The sequence below is a fragment of the Elgaria multicarinata genome, chromosome 13 (genome assembly GCF_023053635.1).
Source record: "Elgaria multicarinata webbii isolate HBS135686 ecotype San Diego chromosome 13, rElgMul1.1.pri, whole genome shotgun sequence".
NCBI classification, from domain to species: domain Eukaryota; kingdom Metazoa; phylum Chordata; class Lepidosauria; order Squamata; family Anguidae; genus Elgaria; species Elgaria multicarinata.
This window is the reverse complement of record NC_086183.1, coordinates 34,793,804-34,809,824: the sequence shown is the minus strand read 5'-3', so window position 1 is coordinate 34,809,824 and position 16,021 is coordinate 34,793,804. Positions and strand designations below refer to the sequence as shown.

At 48.4% G+C, this 16,021-nt stretch overlaps 1 protein-coding gene across 3 annotated transcripts; it reads right to left on the bottom strand.

Moving 5' to 3' along the window:
- Positions 1 to 3,714: 3,714 nt before the first annotated feature.
- LOC134408215 (cytochrome P450 2G1-like) lies at positions 3,715 to 15,887 on the bottom strand. 3 transcript variants are annotated; one of them, XM_063140400.1, is made up of 9 exons: positions 15,677 to 15,887; positions 10,943 to 11,105; positions 10,180 to 10,329; positions 9,357 to 9,517; positions 8,826 to 9,002; positions 7,520 to 7,661; positions 4,812 to 4,999; positions 4,418 to 4,559; positions 3,715 to 4,257 (listed from the first exon to the last, which is right to left on the bottom strand). In XM_063140400.1, the coding sequence occupies exons 1-9, from the start codon at positions 15,686 to 15,688 to the stop codon at positions 4,076 to 4,078; spliced, it is 1,317 nt and encodes a 438-aa protein (XP_062996470.1). In that variant the 5' UTR covers positions 15,689 to 15,887; the 3' UTR covers positions 3,715 to 4,075. The 3 variants fall into 3 exon arrangements, with proteins under 3 accessions (XP_062996470.1, XP_062996468.1, XP_062996469.1); XM_063140398.1 differs by lacking the exon at positions 15,677 to 15,887 and adding an exon at positions 12,456 to 12,728; XM_063140399.1 differs by lacking the exons at positions 10,180 to 10,329; positions 15,677 to 15,887 and adding an exon at positions 12,456 to 12,730.
- Between the last annotated feature and the right edge of the window lie 134 nt (positions 15,888 to 16,021).

Genomic DNA, 16,021 nt, shown 5'->3' with positions numbered 1-16,021 from the left:
TCCCATTTCATGTTCAACAATCCCCGTTTCATGTTCAAAACACACATGGCAAAATTGCTGATGTAGTCGTGTGAGCTCCATTCTGCTGTGCTTCCAATTCACAGGAGGGCTGGGGCACCTGTTTACGTTCCCTCCAGCTCTGCTCAGATCATGCAAAGCCAAGCAAGGTGTGGCTTCGATCACATGGCCCCGATCTTTCTCTCCTTCGCTTTCACCCAAGCGTAGAGGAACCCTCCCTTGTTTTTATAGCCTTTTCAGCCCATTTCCCTTCCTCGTGATTATGTTGGCTGTCGGCAACTGAACAGGCACCCGCCCCAGCTAAGGGCTGAGCACGAAACCGAGGCTGGAGGTTTTGACTCCACTGGAATATTAGGGCTTCCGCCAGATCCTCTGTCCCCTCAGCAGGAGGATCTGTGGTGTGGGGTTGCCCCCAGGTTTATAAGCGTAGACAATTTCAGGTGTTTAACGTGCAAGTACCTTGATGATGATGACATGCCAGTGAGCCAGCAAGGCTGCCTATGGATGGTTGCCCTGCCCCCTTGAGGCCCATCATTGGACAAAAAGCGGGATATAAATAAATAGAATAATAGTAATAATGATAATTCAAAGAATTTTACGTGAGCCCCAGACATCGTGGTCTTCCATCTGTAGCCCTCCCATGTCCCCCCTGCTACTTTCACCTTTTTTAGTTCCAGAAAAAAAAAAGTGCTAAGGAAAAACCCGATGGGATAACTGTACAATGCTGTGATTAATCCCTGCATGCTGATGTACCTCAGCAGAGCCTGCGAGGGTGACTGGCAAATTGGTGGAATGCCTGCATAAGCCCTTCTCTTTCTGTCCCAACACACATCCAACTCCCTTATCACACACACCTTTTTTTGAATAGGCTAAGTGATTCAAATCACAAGTGGGAAACATGTAATTAGATTAACTTTTTGATTTTCTTTTGAATTCTGTATGTGTGACAGAAACAAGGAGAGAGAGGGGGGAGATTGTTGTCTTCACTTAGAATCATAGAATCATAGAATAGCAGAGTTGGAAGGGGCCTACAAGGCCATCGAGTCCAACCCCCTGCTCAATGCAGGAATCCACCCTAAAGCATCCCTGACAGATGGTAGTCCAGCTGCCTCTTGAAGGCCTCGAGTGCGGGAGAGCCCACCACCTCCCTAGGTCACTGATTCCATTGTCGTACTGCTTTTTCTATTTTTCTATTTCTATTATTTCTATTATTATTTCTATTATTATTTCTATTATTATTATTATTTCTATTATTTTTCTCTTTTTCTATTTCCCCAAGTAACCTCATTTTTATACATATTTGGAAATTTGACTGTTGTTTTAAAAGAGAATTCACACGTGAAGGACACGTTACAAAGCTTATAATTTGGGGTGAGGAGGGAGACACACATGGAAGGAAGGTGTTCACCTATAAGTAGCACCTAAGTCAGGCCCAAGTGTGTGCTTTAAACATATAAAATTATATTCACAGTTTTTTTTAAAAAAAATCTCACTGGCGATTATTAGGGCCTTTGGGTCTGAAATGAATTTGTTCATGTTCAATCCTCCAGCTGCAGAATAAAATCCCACTGGTGGGATCCCAGCATGACCCAGTATATAATGAGTGATGCAATTGGCCCAAATGTTCACCCAACACCCTATGGTCAAAGCTGCCAAGGTTCCCAGAGGAGCCAGCCCATGCCTCCCCTCCCATTGGGGGGAGAAGCTATGAAGTACAGAAGAGTAAACAAGAGAAGTTATGAAGTACAGAAGAGAATGAAAAGACAGGATTAGTGTCGCAACACCTGCCCTGAGAGTGGCAAGTAACCCTAAACCTCTTAGAGAGATGGTGGAAATCCCCATTGTGTCTTTCAAAAGAGAAGTGCTTAATCAGATTATGTAAAAGCACATTCCTGAGCACAGGCAAAAAGTCCTTCCTAAAGCCAGGTGATAGCAACAGATCTGCACGTGTAAATGTGGATAGCAGGACAATCATGTCTGCAGCGGGCCATGGATTGTTATGAAGAAACCTCTCAGAGGTTGTGGTCGGGACATGTGAACAAAGGACACTTAAGTTATAACAGGCGGAATACTGTCAAAGCCTATGGGGAAAATGGCTGGTCTCAAAAATACCATTGCTCTGGGATCAATAGAAGGGACACTCCAATTCCACTGCTACTGGAGGTAATATTGCCATCATGGCTAGTAGCCATGGATAGCCTATCCATGGTAGCCTTGAGACCAATGGAAAGAATACTCCAAATCTAACCCCCACCCCAGCTACGTGTGGGAAAGGTACTGAAAGGTCCAAATGTCAGGAAAGTGTCAATAACTGGGAGCAAATCAATCTCAAGGACTCTACCTGGGATGGGGAGCACTTATGCCCCTCCCATCAAGGCCGCAAGCCAAGGTTTGAAACGGATCGTTATCAGTATGCATTTCAGAACCTGAAATTCTAGGCTGCAGAATCAAGTATGCCTTTGCCCTCCCTGGGATCCTTCTTCATGGTTTTTCCATGACGAAGAAGAAACAGACATCTAACGGGTTCAGCCGTAGGCATGTCATATATAAGTGTCAAAACTTTCTTCATCAAGATCGGAAGGAAGGGGGGAATAACACAACTACCGCTGTTCCTCCTGCTCCGTTGTCTCCTACACTGGTTGGATTTCTTGTTCTCTCTGTTCTGTGCTGCTGCTGCCCTGTGGAGGTGCTTCTACCAGGAAAAGCGGAGGACATCTCCCAATGTAAGAGGGGCAGGCTGGCTGCTGTTGGCTGGCCTAAGACCCAAGGCACTAGCTGTGTGTTGCAACCTGGGCCTCTACTAGCCATGATGGCTAAGGGCTGCTCAGCATCTGTTTCACAGAAGGCCTGAGGAGCCAAGAAAGCAATCGTTTATTTTGTGCAATCCAGGCTTATTGCTTACACAGCAAAACAGTGCTCAGCTGCCCGCTGCTCCCGCCTTCTATCCATTGCCCAACTGGCCTTGGATGCTCTGCCAGTGTTCTAGGAATTTCCTAACATGCAGCCCATTCTCTCCCTCCTGGGTAGCCCCCCCTTTCCACCAATGATGATAAAGCGAGTCATGCTGAGAGACAAAGGCCCCAAATACAGATGATGTTATGCACGCAAGTGTTCATCGCCCGAAGAGCTAACTTCATAAATAGTAGTTGGGGTAGTGGGGAGAGGAGGCAATCTCTTGTAATATGGGAACCCAGTGGGGTCATCCCATGAAGCTGTCCACCACAACCCCAAGATCTCGTTCTTGGTCTGTCACCAATAGCTCAGGTCCCATCAGGTTATACTTGAAGTTGGGGTTTTTTTTTTGCCCCAACATGCATCACTTTGCACTTGCTTACATTAAACCGCATCTGCAGTTTCCCCAGCTTGGAAAGATCCCTTTGGAGCTCTTCTCAATCCCTTTTTGTATTCAGCCCCTATTTGTTATCAGCCGACTTGACACCAGGGTATTTACGTGCACCCTAAATGCTCGGTGCAGCCTCGCACAAGGGAAAACCCGGTGAGGTTGGAGCTGTGCATCTCCTCGACGGGGCCTCCTGGCCACACCAGCGGTGGCTGTTTATTGCTCCATCAGGCTACAGGTTGCAGGGCTGCGGACGTCTGATGCCCACTAGCCTGGAAACCTGGTCGTGTTCCATGTATCGCAGCAGTCCTTTGAATTGATCATAAAACTAGAACGACAAAACACTGAATGCAGTATATATATATATATATATTATCATTTTAAGGCAACTTCAAGGCTTTGAGCACACTCGTATGTTGAAAATCAAATCAAAAGGCATCAAAGCCCTTCAGGATCAGCAGGGGCAGGAAGGGCCACAATGGTTCAAGAAGGGACCCCTAAGAAGGGCAACGCCACCTGCTTCCTCCCTGGACTTCTGAAAGCACCGCAGGGGAGTGAAGCCAAATTTGAGGGTGGAATGTGGAAACCACCCCTCGAAAGCCCTTTTGTGAGAGCCAGGAAAAATTACAATACACCCCCCCTCACCCCCCCACCCAGTCTATCCTGGGAATCCAGCTTCTGCAGGGGAGGAAGGGCCCCCTGAATCCGGTCTCCCACTCAACGCGGGATGACGGAGAGCTGGTAGAGGGGCGGGATGTTGGCAACGCCGCTCTCCTGGGGGGTTGTGTCAATGTCCTGGGGGGCCTGGAGGGGCTTCAGCCGGAATCTCTGCAGGATGGTGGTGAAGAAGAGGAAGAGCTCCATGCGGGCCAGCGCTTCGCCCAGGCAGATCCGCTTGCCTGCGAGGGAGAGAGGAGAGCAATCAGGTGGGAAGGAGTCGGCCAGCTTTGCGTGGGCCAAGCGGCTGGGCTCCCCCAGAAGCGGCCGGAAGAGGAATGGGATCCTTCTCATTGGTAGAAGTGTTTGGAGGGCAGCGGGGTGGGGGCAAGGGGGCTCTACCTGAGGAGAAGGGCACAAAGGCGTCGTTCTTCTTGAAGCGTCCATCCTCATCCAGGAAATGCCCTGGGTTGAAGGCATCTGGGGTATCAAACTTTGTGGGGTCATTCAGCACAGTATTCAGCAAAGGGTAGATTTCTGTCCCCTAGGAAAGAGACTGTGTGGAGTCACAACTGCAAAGATTCATGGAAGCTCCAGTAAGATTTAGAGCAGAGGTTTTCAAACTAGGCTCCACAGATTACTGCATCAAGTGGCAGTCAACAATAATTCCCATGGACAGAATATGGGCTGAAACCATTTGGTTGCTGGCTCCAAATCAGGACCCCATGAATAACCTCTCCAAGAGATCCCCCGACTGGCCTCCCACCGACCTTCCTGCCCTGGCCTCAGCGTGTACCTTAGGGATGATGTAGCCTCGGAATTCGGTGTCGCGGATAACTGAGTGGGGCACATCCATGGGGAGGAGGTCGCTGACCCTCTGCACTTCGTGGATGACGGCGTCCACGTAGGGCATCTGGCTCCGGTCCTCAATGTTTGGGACACGGTTCTGGCCAATCACTTGGTCAATTTCCTCGTGCATCTTTGCTGCCAAATGTATTTATAGAATTAGGTACTTTGATTCCTGACTCCAACATAACCCAACTGCCATGCTCTCACTGCAGGAATGTTCCTCAGAGGAGGAGCTCGAGCTCCCAGAGATGAAGACAATGACAGAACAGCCCATGTCCGAAGACCAGGAGGATCCTGGGTCTCCAGGGTGATGGCTGCAGGTCCATCCCCACAAGAAGTGGGGAACTCCTCCTCTGAGCAAGCCGCTCCTCGCCCCTGAGAATCTCATCGTCTCAAGTGGCTGGCCAGAGGAACCTCTTCATCCCACGTACCTGTTTCCCTCGAATTATCCCCTACAGCGTTTAGCTGTTGTTGTTGTTGTTGTTGTTGTTGTTAGCTAAATCACACCCCGGGCAGGGGGGAAATGTAAAAAATCATAAAAAATCAACGGATGAACCAATCTGATTCAAATTTGGTTTGCTTAAAGCTCTCCTCAATATCTATTACTGTGCCAATCTTGATGTCTTTATCTTTAAAACTTACACAGATGTAAGCATTTGTTTTATTTTTCTTTAAACATATTAAATCCTGAACCTGCGCCCCCAGTGGCCGCATGGAAAAGAACAAATGATTCGCTCCAAAAGTAGTACCAAAATAAGTCGGGTCTTTTGCCTTTGAAGCACAATTAAAGCAGGATGCATGGGAGAACTTCACAGTCAATGCAGATCATAAACTGGAAAACTTCGGAGTCCTTTGCACACAATTCGCAGTGATTGCACAGTATAACCCTGGTGTGATAGAGATCTGTGAGCCGCAGTGCCTGTTTACAAAGGAAGGCTCCTCGTGAGTAGGGCCCTCCTCATGAGGACTTCTTACAAAGATCTCTGATGTGATGCAGGCGGTTCTGAAGATCTGGCTATGTAAACTTTAAATTGGAACATGCTGGTTGCTGAAACAATGTCATATCCGCCGCTCTTGTGCCTTGTATCCTCGTTTCTCTGATCTTGCTCTGTGACGGAACCCTTGAGCTGCTGAACTTCAGAATCCTGCTTGGACTGCATCTGTGTTTGACTCCTTACCTGTGTTTGAACCTTTGCCTAAGACCCTCTGTTGGAACTCTTTGTTGCCTGATAATACTGATGCCACTGTGGCCATAGCTAGACAAAAGGTTTATCCCTGGATCGTCCAGGGACCAAACCTGTTCATCTAGGTGACACACAGGGGATCCAGTGCTCAGGCAGGGACAAACCCTGGATGATCCCAGGAGAAACCTTAGGTCTAGCTGTGGCCTGTGTTTGATCCTCATCTGTGTACTGACGATTCCTGCCTGGAACAACCCTCTGCTCGACTGAGACCATTTCTACACCAGCCTGAAAGTCCAGGCTGCTCACGGCTGAGTCCCTCTGCCTCCAAATGACACTCAGGGACTCTCGGGGGCAAGGAGTGGGGTGGGCACAGACTTTCCCAGGGATAAAGAAACCCTGGGAAAACCCAATTCTTCCTGCGGTTTCGGGATCATCCTGAGACTGTGTGAGGTGTGGGCGCCTGTCCCGCCTGGTGCCGCGCTTACTCGTGCGGCTCTGTGCCCATCAGGAGAGGGGGTGGCAGCAATTTTGTCACCCCTGGGATGGCAGGGCGGGGGTTGGAGGGGGCGATTTTGTTTTTGTTTTTTAAAACTTACATTTTTGGTGGAGCGGGGCTTCATGCTTGCGCGACCGGCCCCGCTGCTTTAAAAAAAGAACAGAAAAAGAAAAAGCCCCCCCCCCCCGTGACGTCCCTGCTTCCTTCCAGGATGTTGCGCACACCTCGTGTTCACCCTGTGGGAGGCTCTTGTGGTCAGGATATCGTGAGAGCCTCCCCCCATCCCTCTCGGAACGCCAGCAGGTGTAGAAAGAGCTGGAACTCATCCTTTTGCCATTCACTGATTTGCCCATCTGAAACTCTCCCCACGGCCTGAGTACCCAGTTAGCTGGGGGAAAGGGAATAACGGCCGGGGAAGGCAAAGGCAAACCACCCCGCTATAAGGCCTGCCAAGAAAACGTCAGCGCAAGCTGGCGTCCCTCCAAGAATCAAGTAATGACTCAGTGCTTGCACGAGCGGTTCCTTTCCTTTCCCTTGCCTTAATACTCAGTCTGACCCAGCAAGAGCAAAACATAAATAGACCCTCCATGTCCAGAGGCAGTGAACCTCTGAGTGCCAGTTGCTGGGGGACAAAATACCAGGTGAGGGGTGTTGTGTGTGCTCAGGTTGTGGGCTTCCTAGAGGCATCTGGCTGGACATTGTGGAAAAGTGCATGGTGGACTAGATGGAGCTGCTGGTCGGACCCAGCATATCACCTCCTTACGCAAAAGGTCCGTGTGTTCTTAGACCTATATACAAAGTGCAAAGTTGTAAGATGGCAACTTCTTACTGACAGAGATTCGTACAGAAACACACACACAAAGCTTGACTTGTCAGTTGCACTCCTTGACCTGGAGAGAGACACTTGGATGCATTCGAGTAGCCATTGCTTCCATAGCCATTGCAATAGCCCAAGTCCCCACCCCACCCCTGTACCTTGCACGTCGGGGTATTTCATCAGCAGCAGAAAACCATATCTCAGGGTGGAGCTGACGGTCTCCGTCCCACCAAAGAACAAGTTAAGGGTGGTGAGCTCCAGGTTCTTGATGTTGAATTCACTGGATGGGTTGTCTTTCTCCTGAAGGCAAAGAGGAGCAGACATCATTAGAGCATCCCTTTAGGGTGGATTCCTGCACTGAGCAGGGGGTTGGACTCGATGGCCTTGTAGGCCCCTTCCAACTCTGCTATTCTATGATTCTATGATCCCAATCTGGATGGCTCTTGGGAGCAGGAGGTGGGGACAGGTGGCCACCTCATTCTCTGTCGGCAGTGGGAATGGGAAAGGGTTTGGGGTCTGCAGTGTGAACAGAGCCTAGGCAAGCTGGTTGTATTATTTTCGTTAGCTCCAAATTGCCTTTCCATTTGTGCTGCAGATGCAAAACAGGTAAAACATTATCCTTAGCTGGACCAATGCGCATCACAATGAAATGTCCCATGTACAGTTAGGGCGAGCTGCCTCGGTTCACAAGTGACGAAACAGCGGCACACCTGATCATAGGGTAGTTGCAAAGACAATTCCCATTTTTGAGAATGGGCTTTTTGCAGTCCTCAGGTTTGAAAATATCTTCACTGGGCATGTTGAGCCTGAAGAAGAGAAGATTGAGGGGAGACATGACAGCACTCTTCAAATACTTGAAAGGTTGTCACACAGAGGAGGACCAGGATCTCTTCTTGATCCTCCCAGGGTGCAGGACACGGAATAATGGGCTCAAGTTAAAGGAAGCCAGATTCCGGCTGGACATCAGGAAAAACTTCCTGACTGTTAGAGAAGTATGACAATGGAACCAGTTACCTAGGGAGGTGGTGGGCTCTCCCACATTTGAGGCCTTCAAGAGGCAGCTGGACAGCCATCTGTCAGGGATGCTTTAGGGTGGATTCCTGCATTGAGCAGGGGGTTGGACACGCTGGCCTTATAGGTCCCTTCCAACTCTACTATTCTATGATTCTGTGATTCAGACACTGAGCATGGCACCAGCAGTCTTGATGTCAACTACAGCCTGTTGTTCTCTGGTTGCTGGTTTCATTTTGTTTTTTTTGCTTTGTTTTTAAAGGAAATTGTTATGCCTTTTTGTTTCTTGCCACATCTTTTGCCGGGTGTAAAAGCCATGGCATCCACATGTATGAGCTGGAGGTCTCCTGTCTTTGCAAATAGTGAACTGCTCTTTCATCCTCATGTGGGCCTCTAGGTTGCTGCCAAGTCCGTTCAGCAGCCCCTTCCCCACCTCCCACACCAGCAAGGCACCTTCTCCATCTGGATGAGGAAGCAGTCGATGAAGTCCCGAGGGGAGTTGGGGTCAAGGGTCTTCTGGTTCTCCTTCACTCTTTTGGCAATGAAGACCCTCATGTTATCCAGCATGTTGTAGATCTTGGTCTCAGGCCCTGGAAAGTACTTCAGGACCTCAACATACATGTCGTATAACTGCAAGAGGAGAGGAAATGGGCCTAGTGAGTGACCTGCAATTCCTCCGTGGGGCAGCAGACACTACTTCCTTAGTTTGCCCCTGTGAGGCTTTCTGGAGCTGCCAGCAAAGGGCCATAGTAGGGTAAAACACCCCCACCCAAACACCCCCACCCCCACTCTATCTAGTCCTTCTATAGATAGAGATATTGAGCTCCATGGGGTGGAAGACTTTATTACAGGCAAGAAGGGCCTTCTAGCATAGCCTGCTCCAGTCTGGTGCCCCCAAGACTGCAATGCCCGTGATCCCTACTAAGCATAGACCTGCAGTCCTTGGCCTCTTTTTCGTCTGTGTGAAGAGGAGGGTTGGTGTACCTGAGCCCTGGCTGTGCTGGTCTCCTTGAAAGTGTTGTATATCATCTCCAAGAGGGACTGGAATTCTTTGTCCTTGTAGTCAAAGCGGTCGCCAAAGACGATGGAGCAAATGACGTTGGCGACGGCGCGGCTGAGGTAGTAGGTGGGGTCGAAGGGCTTCTCTGGAGCACGAGGGCAGAAAAGAAGACAAAGGTAGGATCACTGCTCTAAAGGTCCCATTGTAGCTTCTAGGGACATTTGGAATGACTTCTATGTTGTAGTTTTAAGCTTTTATATTTTACGTTGTGTTACACTGCAACTAGAGGTTTTAGTTTTTCTGAACTGCCCAGAGAGCCTCAACTATGGGGCAGGATAGAAATGCAATAAATAAAGGCAACAAATAATGAATAAAGGTCTGACAATCTCCCCCCATCCACCCTCTAATCCAGCCTTCTCCATCCTGATGCCCTCCAGATGTTTTGGACTACACCTCCAGCATTTTTGACCATTGGCCCTGCTGAATGGGGATGATGGATTTTGAGGTTTCCCTTTCATTTCTAACGAAGGAAACCCCACTGGCTGCAAGGTGCCACCTTTCCTTTCAATTTGTTCTCCCAGTTCCTTTTCACTACTCCCACGCTACCACTCCCATATTTGGGGCAATAGTAATGCTTGATATCACCAGTCTTTCTATCTATCTACCTATCCTCCTTGAGCCCAAACTTAGAATCTCCTTCTGTAGGAAAAGCCCCACCCCCACCCCGCAACCCCTGCCTAGGCTTTAGAATCCAGGGTTCTTCAACTGGGCTGGTGGGGTGGAATCCTCCCTGCCCCCCTGACTCACGGTTGGTCTTCTGAAATTCTTCCAGCAGGAATTGGGCCTCTTCCTTGATCCGCTCCTCAATGGTTTTTTTCCCCATGCCGAAATTCCTCAGGACAGTGAGAGAGAACCGTCGCATCTGCTTCCAGCGCTCCCCTTCGGAAAAGACCACCCCTGGGGAAACGGGAAGGAGATGGAAGCCTTCATCCCACGAACCTGTTTCCCTTGAATGATCCCCTACAGCGTAAAGCTGTCATTGTTGTTGTTGCTAGCTAAATCACACCCCAGGCGGCAGCGCTCGAAAGATCCTTTGCATACCAGAAAAAGGGTTTAAAGGGGTAAATGTAAAAAATCATTAAAAATCAACAGATGACCCAATCTGATTCAAATTTGGTATGCTTAAAGCTCTCCTTAATATCTATCACTGTGCCAATTCTGATGTCTTTATCTTTAAAACTTACACAGATATAAGCATTTGTTTAATTTGTACTTTAAACATATCAAATCCTCTTCCTGCGCCCCCAGTGGCCACTCGGAAAACAACAAATGATTCGCTCCTAAAGAGGTAGCAAAATAGGTCAGATCTTTTGGCTTTATAGCACAATTAAAGCAGGATGCCTGGGAGTGCTACACAGTCAAAGCAGATTATAAGCGGGAAACCTCGGAGTCCTTTGCATGCAATTTGCAGTGACTGCACTGTATAACCCTGGTGTGATGAAGCTCGGAATGTCAACCAGGAAAGAGTGGAAGGGATGCTCTTCTCGCAAGGCCAAGCTGGGCGCCTCACCGTGTCCTTGGAAGGTCCTTTCTAGGGTAGGGTTGGTTTTCCTTCCACTGAATTCTTCCGCCTTGTCTATCAGGGCCTCCTTCACGGCATCGTGTCCACATAAGACCACAATGGGACGTGTTCCAAAATAGACCGTGAACACTGGCCCATATTTTTCACGCAACTAAACAAGAAAATAACAAAAAGATGATGATGATGATTTTTCATAGGAAAATCTTTTATCCACGGCTTCCCCTTTTAAAATCCATTCCTTGACTGTGAAGATGGCCACTGGTATAAATGGCTTTAAGTTCTTTTTTGTCCACAAAATGGGAAGGCTTCAAATGCTGGGCTGGGTATACACCTATCAACAGATCCAGCACAGAAGGCTGTAGCCAGAAGCCACAACAGCTAACTGAAGCCTCCATACTCAAATAACATCAGCAAAACCTCCAGTTGGAAATCTATAGATGCCTTGGGGTTCCTGTCGTTGGACCAGAATGTCAGGTTATAAATACATTTTACAGATAAGAGGCCACCAAGACCACAGAAGAGAAGGAAATCTCCCCCATGTGGATGCACCAACATTTAAGCAGCAGGTAAACACAAAGTGTTATACTGAGACATGGAAGCTGTGTGTAAAATTCGAAAAGAGGAAAGATTTTACTTGAAAACAACCGATATGTTTATAATTTCCAAAAGTCCAGATATCAAAACAAAAAATAACCCAACCCAACCCCCAACCCCCAAAGTTTGGGGAATAAAAAAGGGGGTTATAAAAGGAAACACGTGAAATTACTAGCAGTCATCACGTTGAGCATGAATATTGCTGCCCTATTTGGGAGCGGAAAGTGCTTCTCAGTGCTCACAGCAACCCTGTCAACCAGGAAAATAGTTTTACGACTACAATGTCGTAAGGGAAGGAGGGAGAGAGAAATGGATAAGGTTGATGTTTTGGTTGGAGGGATACGTACAGGAATATCTAGAAAATTGGAGGAAGAAGACACATACATGTGCTTTCTTGGAGAGGATCACAAGGGAAGGGATGAATCTATTAAGGAGGCAGCAAGATGCCCACTTGAATTTGAACCTTTCCTTTCATTTGCCATTTCATCCTTCATACCCTTGCTCTGTTCCAGGCAACACTAAGGGTTAGGGATAGCGATTAGTAAATGTGTAAACTGCCCAGAGAGCTCCGGCTATTGGGCAGTATAGAAATGCAATAAATAAATAAAATTAGGCCTTCATTGTGCAATCACCTTGGCAAACACAGGGGTCCGACCACGTTGTCTTCCATTGGAAGCCCGCCATGTTTCCCCACAGTTGCATCCCTCTTTTTTCTGCCCTCAAAAACTCTATTCAGATCCGGAGGGAGAGGCGGGTAACAAATAAATATGTTGTTGTTCTTGTTGTTGTTGTTGTTGTTGTTGTTGTTGTTGTTGTTGTTGTTGTTATTATTCAGGAGGAAAAAGCAAAATAACTGCACAAGGCCTTATTATGGGCAGTGCTAGGAGCCCTCCACACCCCAACTCACCTTTAGAAGGGATTGTAGGATTTTTCCTGACTTGATCTGCAGGAAATTCCCTATCAGAGGCAGAGGGGTGGGTCCGGGGGGTAGCGTCCCCTTGCGTGCTATTTTTTTCTTTGCTGATATGATGACAAGACAGGACAGGTAGATGACGAGGAAGAGGGTGACTGTACCTGCCAGCTCCATGGTGGCAGCTATTCACCAGCTGTTCCTCTCTGTTTCCAAGAGATGGATTCTGCCCCGTTTGGCTGGGGTTCGAAGGCTTTTGTTGGGGCTGAGTTGGCACCACCTTCTGCGTTACATAACCACACCGGGCAAAAGTGTCGAGTGCTTAATCCTTGAAACTGGTGCCGAATCTTACAGTCTCTTTCCTGGTTAATCAGTATTCCGAATATTTGATCCACGGGTCAATTAGGTTTATTTGTTTCTGTTCTTGCAGGTAGAAGGATTGCTGTGATATTGGCCCTGTTCTGATGCAATCGGGGGGGGGGGGGGCGGGTTAGGCGAACTACAGAGCAGGAAGGGTTCAGAAAACCATGCGCCCATCAAATCACCGGCAACCACGCAATGCGCTGTAGTTCATTACTTCTCACTGCTCCGTAGTTCCTGCGTTGACCTTTAGGGTGGATTCCTGCACTGAGCAGGGGGTTGGACTCGATGGCCTTAGAGGCCCCTTCCAACTCTACTAGAGTCTGTGACTCTATGATTCTATGACCTGCTACCACTGCCACTGGTAGCACTACCACAGCAGCTGTTGCACTGGAAAATGGCACCTGCCAGCCGCTCCAGCTGTTGCTATGCGACCATAGAGAAAGCCTGTCGTGGCTCAAGCATCAGTGGATGTGTGGGATACTCTAAGCCACCATCTCTAGCCCTTTTTAATCACTGGGAGACCGGCACATGTCATGGTTAGCCACCCTTGGGCCCCTTCAACCTGCTGCAGGAGTCGGGGTTTAGCTGGGGTGGTTTACTAGGGTGACCCTATGAAAAGGAGGACTGGGGCGGATCTACACATCGTTGTGAAGGCGCTTCAGTGCTCCTTTTTTAAGTATGTACCAAAATGAGGCGCCTCTTTCTTTACTGCCTCATGCGCCTTTTCTTTCGTTTTGTTCCTTCGGAGCGGTTCACACTTCTGTCCCTTCCGTCCCTTCCGTCCCAAGTGGGCGTTTCTTAGAGGCTGGCTTTGGGGGATGCTTGTGACGTACTCCCTTGCTCCCCCCCTTTTTAAACAATTCCTCAAATCCCAGAATTCCCTGTTTGGGTCGTTGTGCTCGTTGAAGTGTGCTTGGCAAACGCGAGGACAGGTGAGGTCGGTTCCATTTTCCTCATTGCTTTCCTCTTTTGCCGTTCCCATTTTAATTTTTTTTAATAGTTAATATGGATGCACATTTGTGCATATTCGTTTAATCTGCTGTTTACAGAACGGCAATGGAGCTAGTTCTTCTTCGTCGCACAGTCTATCTTGGCGATTATCGAAAGGTAATTTTTTTCCTTCTAAGCTAAATTGGATGCACACGTGAAAATGACGTTCCATTTTCCTCAGTCGTTCCCTCTTTTGCCTTTCCCATTTGTAATTTTTTTTAATAGTTAATGTGGATGCGCATATGTGCATATTCGTTTTGGTGATGATTAAAGATGGATGCTGCTGTTTGGACCAGAAATGGTATCGGAAGTCGAAAGGCCACAAAATAAGCCTGGGCGGAGCGGGGCGGGGAGGAAAGAGCGACTCATTGTTACACACGTTGGAAGAAGGGACGCCTTAAATGGACTTAAGGCGGACTAAATAACAGCGCCCCAAAGCCGGGAAAATGCGCTTTGAAAGTACACCTGTGTGTCTCGATGAGCTTCGGGGCGCACTCCAGACGCAAGCAAGCGCCTTCGCAACAACGTGTAGATCTGGCCCTGGGCTCCTGTATCTTTAACACATTCATTGAAAAGGAAATTTCAGCAGGGGTCATTTGTATATATGGGGAATCTGGGGAAATCCCCTCTTCATCACAGCAGTTAAAGCTGCAGGTGCCTTGCCCTCTTTTAAATCTGGTCACTCTAGTATAGCTCCTGCAGCTTTAACCGTTGTGATGAAGAGGGGATTTCACCAGGTTCTCCATATATAGAAATGACCCCTGCTGAAATTCCCTTTTCTATGCAACTGTTAAAGATACAGGAGCCCGGTCCTCCTTTCATAGGATCACCCTAGGTTTACTAACCATTGTTCTCAGGATTTTTGCCCCCCACATGACACTCTGCATGCCATGGTTGCTATTTGGCCCTCCGGTGACATAGCTGGATCTAGCAGTAACCCCCTGAGCTGTCCTCTGGGGTGCTTAACTGAGAACAAGCAGATGGTGCTGAAGCAGAGTTCAACTATTCACACCTTTCTGAAGTTCCTGGCTAGTAGATATCCTCACAAGGGCAGGCTGCCCAACTCCAAAGAGACGACATTGAACCCCGGCGAGTGTCGTGCATCCACGAGAAGGTAAGTGGCTGGGTCAGCTCTCTACGAATCAGAAGTGAAGCGAGTCCAGCCGGTCTACGAATCGGAAAGGAAGCTCTCCCTTCGCTTTGCCCCGTTGCCATGGTGGCAGCGCAGCGATGGCCGCCTGAGGGGGCTGCTCTTGGAGGCACTGTGCGCAGGTCACCTCTGAACATGCCCGTGTTCCTCTCCCACTGCTCCATCATTCAACACCTGGAAAACCTCAGGCCAACGTGTGAACAGTCTCCACTTGCTCTGGAGTTGACATTGGGTGATGTGGAGGTCCCGCCACAATTGGCTTTCTATTTGCCATTCACACATCTGTGTCATCCTTAGAGTTTAGGTCTTCCAGCTAGTGGGACGCTGGTGTTTGGTGACCCCCCCAAGCTGGTTTTGCAGGGCCACGTAGAGGATTTATGGGGCCTGGGGCAGGTGTGATATCCAGGGGGAATGGCATGGCTCAACCCCTTGATCCCTCAGCCGCTGCGTGGTACAGTTTGCACAAGCCAAACTTCGGAAAACCTGCATTCTGAGCAATGGCAGTGCACTAAGGTTGTTATTATTATTATTATTATTATTATTATTATTATTATTATTATTATTATATCTTAGCCTCTTCTCCCAGGCTGGGGCTTTATAGGACCTTTTGCTCCCTGACATCTTGTTTTATTGTTGTGATTGTAACGGCCTTTGTGCCATAGACAAATAAAATGTATTCCTTTGCCCCAACATGCATCACTTTGCACTTGCTTACATTAAACCGCATCTGCAGTTTCCCCAGCTTGGAAAGATCCCTTTGGAGCTCTTCTCAATCCCTTTTTGTATTCAGCCCCTATTTGTTATCAGCCGACTTGACACCAGGGTATTTACGTGCACCCTAAATGCTCGGTGCAGCCTCGCACAAGGGAAAACCCGGTGAGGTTGGAGCTGTGCATCTCCTCGACGGGGCCTCCTGGCCACACCAGCGGTGGCTGTTTATTGCTCCACCAGGCTACAGGTTGCAGGGCTATGGACGTCTGATGCTCACTAGCCTGGAAACCTGGTCGTGTTCCATGTATCACAGCAGTCCTTTGAATTGATAATAAACTAGAAAGACAAA